This window comes from Olea europaea, unplaced genomic scaffold (genome assembly GCF_002742605.1).
Source record: "Olea europaea var. sylvestris unplaced genomic scaffold, O_europaea_v1 scaffold15525, whole genome shotgun sequence".
Classification (NCBI taxonomy): Eukaryota; Viridiplantae; Streptophyta; class Magnoliopsida; order Lamiales; family Oleaceae; genus Olea; species Olea europaea.
Window position 1 is genome coordinate 1 of NW_019233124.1, and position 2,564 is coordinate 2,564.

General features: G+C 36.5%; 1 protein-coding gene across 1 annotated transcript; it reads right to left on the reverse strand.

The window, feature by feature from the left end:
- Nucleotides 1-431: 431 nt before the first annotated feature.
- Nucleotides 432-2,558, reverse strand: LOC111376703. Its single transcript, XM_022999676.1, has 2 exons — nt 1,296-2,558; nt 432-1,096 (listed from the first exon to the last, which is right to left on the reverse strand). Exon 1 carries the CDS (start codon nt 2,366-2,368, stop codon nt 1,508-1,510), a length of 861 nt encoding a protein of 286 aa, XP_022855444.1. The 5' UTR covers nt 2,369-2,558; the 3' UTR covers nt 432-1,096; nt 1,296-1,507.
- Nucleotides 2,559-2,564: the final 6 nt, after the last annotated feature.

Sequence of the window (2,564 nt, forward strand, 5' to 3'; positions counted from 1 at the left end):
AATTCAATTGAAGACGGTTGAACGACAAAGAGTAATGACAGCAGTTAGAAAAGGCAGTTCCATGACAAGTTGGCCATTACGAGAAAAGTGGACAGTTATAGAACGATCCAACAGTTTTTAGACGGTTGATCACAAAGAGATCATCCAAGGAGTATAAAAGGAAGAAAAGACATAGAGCAAAAGGATCGAAATAAAAAACTCTCAAATAGAGAACATGTAACTTTAAATTTCTTAGTTTAAATTTAAACACTTCATTTACAGTAACTCGTGTACTTGCGCCCCTTGGAGGCATTCTGTTTTTACTTTCCAATTGTAAAGTCATCGCCAATAAAAAAGCCCCCTTTTGGAACATTGTCTCAAGAAGTTTGTCTCTTACACAATCGTCTGATTCCTTTTTAATTGTTAGCGACGAATCCGCGCGAAACACAATAAAGCTTGGTGACGCTTCAATTTTCACTCTAATTGCTGTAAACAAACCATCAGAAGAAGATGAATGCAATGTCCCTACCATTGCGAGTATCTGACAATATTCATTTCTATTGAAATGTGTAAACATTAGTAAACAGTTAACTAAAAATTGCTACTTCACATGTCATCATCAGGCACTTCAATGCATGTTTTTTGACAAAACAAATTCTAACAGTGCATCAACAGCTACATCTATATCCATCAATGTAGGAAGTCAAAAAGCGCAAAAGACAACCCAAAACCAAGTTAGTCATTTTGAGCTGAATGTGTGCTGGTTCTCTTGTTGTGGCCTGCTGCTCCACATTTCTTTCACCTGCTTGTATTACTTGTATGTGGCTTACCATGTGATCTTGCTGTTCACCAGCCCCTTTATACTAGCTTTCTTTGATCCTCGAGCCTTGGTCTTGGTTTGGATGGGTGGTGAGGAACTTGGCCTGGATTACTCCACAACTCAGGGCTTCTCATGGGAGAGATGGTATATGAATATGTAGTAATGTAAGCTGCTTTTTGTATAGTCCATCGGTTGGGTGTCCATTTTCCAAGAACGCAAAGCTTTCTATCACATGAGAACATGGTATGCCACTTAGCTACCAACTCCTACATGGGCAAGTTCTTGCTCTCAAGTCCACTGAAGATTATTTTATGTGCATTTATATAAGGATAAAGACGATAAATAGAAAAAATGTATCCAAACAGATAGTTGTTAATAATAGCATTATTTATGCGATGGAATCTTACTCGATAAGGATGGCTTTATTCATTTGAAATTATCTATTGAAAACCAGGAATACAAAATAGATACAAGGAAATGTGAATAGGGATATTACCTATTCATTTTTAACCAGATTCCATAAGACTTCACACCATCTACCATCAAAATAAATTTGAGGTCAGCAATATATATTTTTTCTCCATTCCATTCAATTATCATTTTCCAGATGCCCCAGCGAAATTTAATGACAATATGGCCATCAATGTACACAAGCCTCCGACTTCACCTGAGTTTGAAACATAGCATGATATATACAGGCATGTACAGTCATTTTGACTCCACAATTCTTTTTCTGTTGAGTGCACTATTCACCATATATATTTCTCCGACTTCATTTAAATAAGGCTGAACAAATTTCTTCACAAACGTGCTATCAGGGATTGTAGTAATAGTTGAAAGAAGAGGCCACTTTCCAATCAAATTCTTACTCTCCAAAACTCCTAAAACTTGCATTCTGGGCTTAATCTTCTTTTCAACACTGCAAGTCAATGATGTTGGACAGTTAACAATACATGAAAGATCATACTTCCCGGTTACAAGTAAAAGCTCTACTACCTTACTTATTTTCCTCTGTGATACAGAAAATACCTGAGGAGCCTTTTGAAACATTTTCAAAATATCATCTTCTGAAAACCCCAAATTCCTAAAATGCCTTAACTTGAGTTCCCAATTCTCATTGCTCATTGAACCAACAACCCGAACAGCATGAATAAACAATTTGGAACTTCTACAAGTCCCCATCTCATCAACCATTTTAACAAAAATTTTCATATTTTTTGGACTGCACATGAGAAACCTTGGAAAATTATACATTTTCTTTATGATTTGCTCCATGCCTGCACCACAACTCTTTAAAAATTCAATATTAGGTACCATAATCTTCTCCAAATCTGTTTTCAGGTACCACCCAGAAATCTTTAAAACCTTAGTTACCTCTGCACTAGATCCCAATAATCTTTTCAAAACTGATAACGACGATCTGACCCTACTGTATGCACTTCGATGCAAATTTGCTGGATCGCTTGAAATAATCTCAGCAATGTCTTCGGCAGAAAAGCCCAAATCTTGGAAAATCTTGAATTTGGGCTTGATGGTATTCTCAAGACTTGAAGCAAGCAAACTAGGCATAGTTTTCACAACTCTCTCCAGCTGACTCTTTGAAAAACCACTCTCCTTGAGGAATGATAATATTGAATCAGATTTTTGCGGATTCTTTATACGGTTTAAAACAGAGGCAACTTGTGAAGCTGTTTCAGGAGAAAATTGGTGTTTGTGTAGCAGGAAATCATACACTGTAAGATCAGTTTTCACTTTCTTTTCGGTT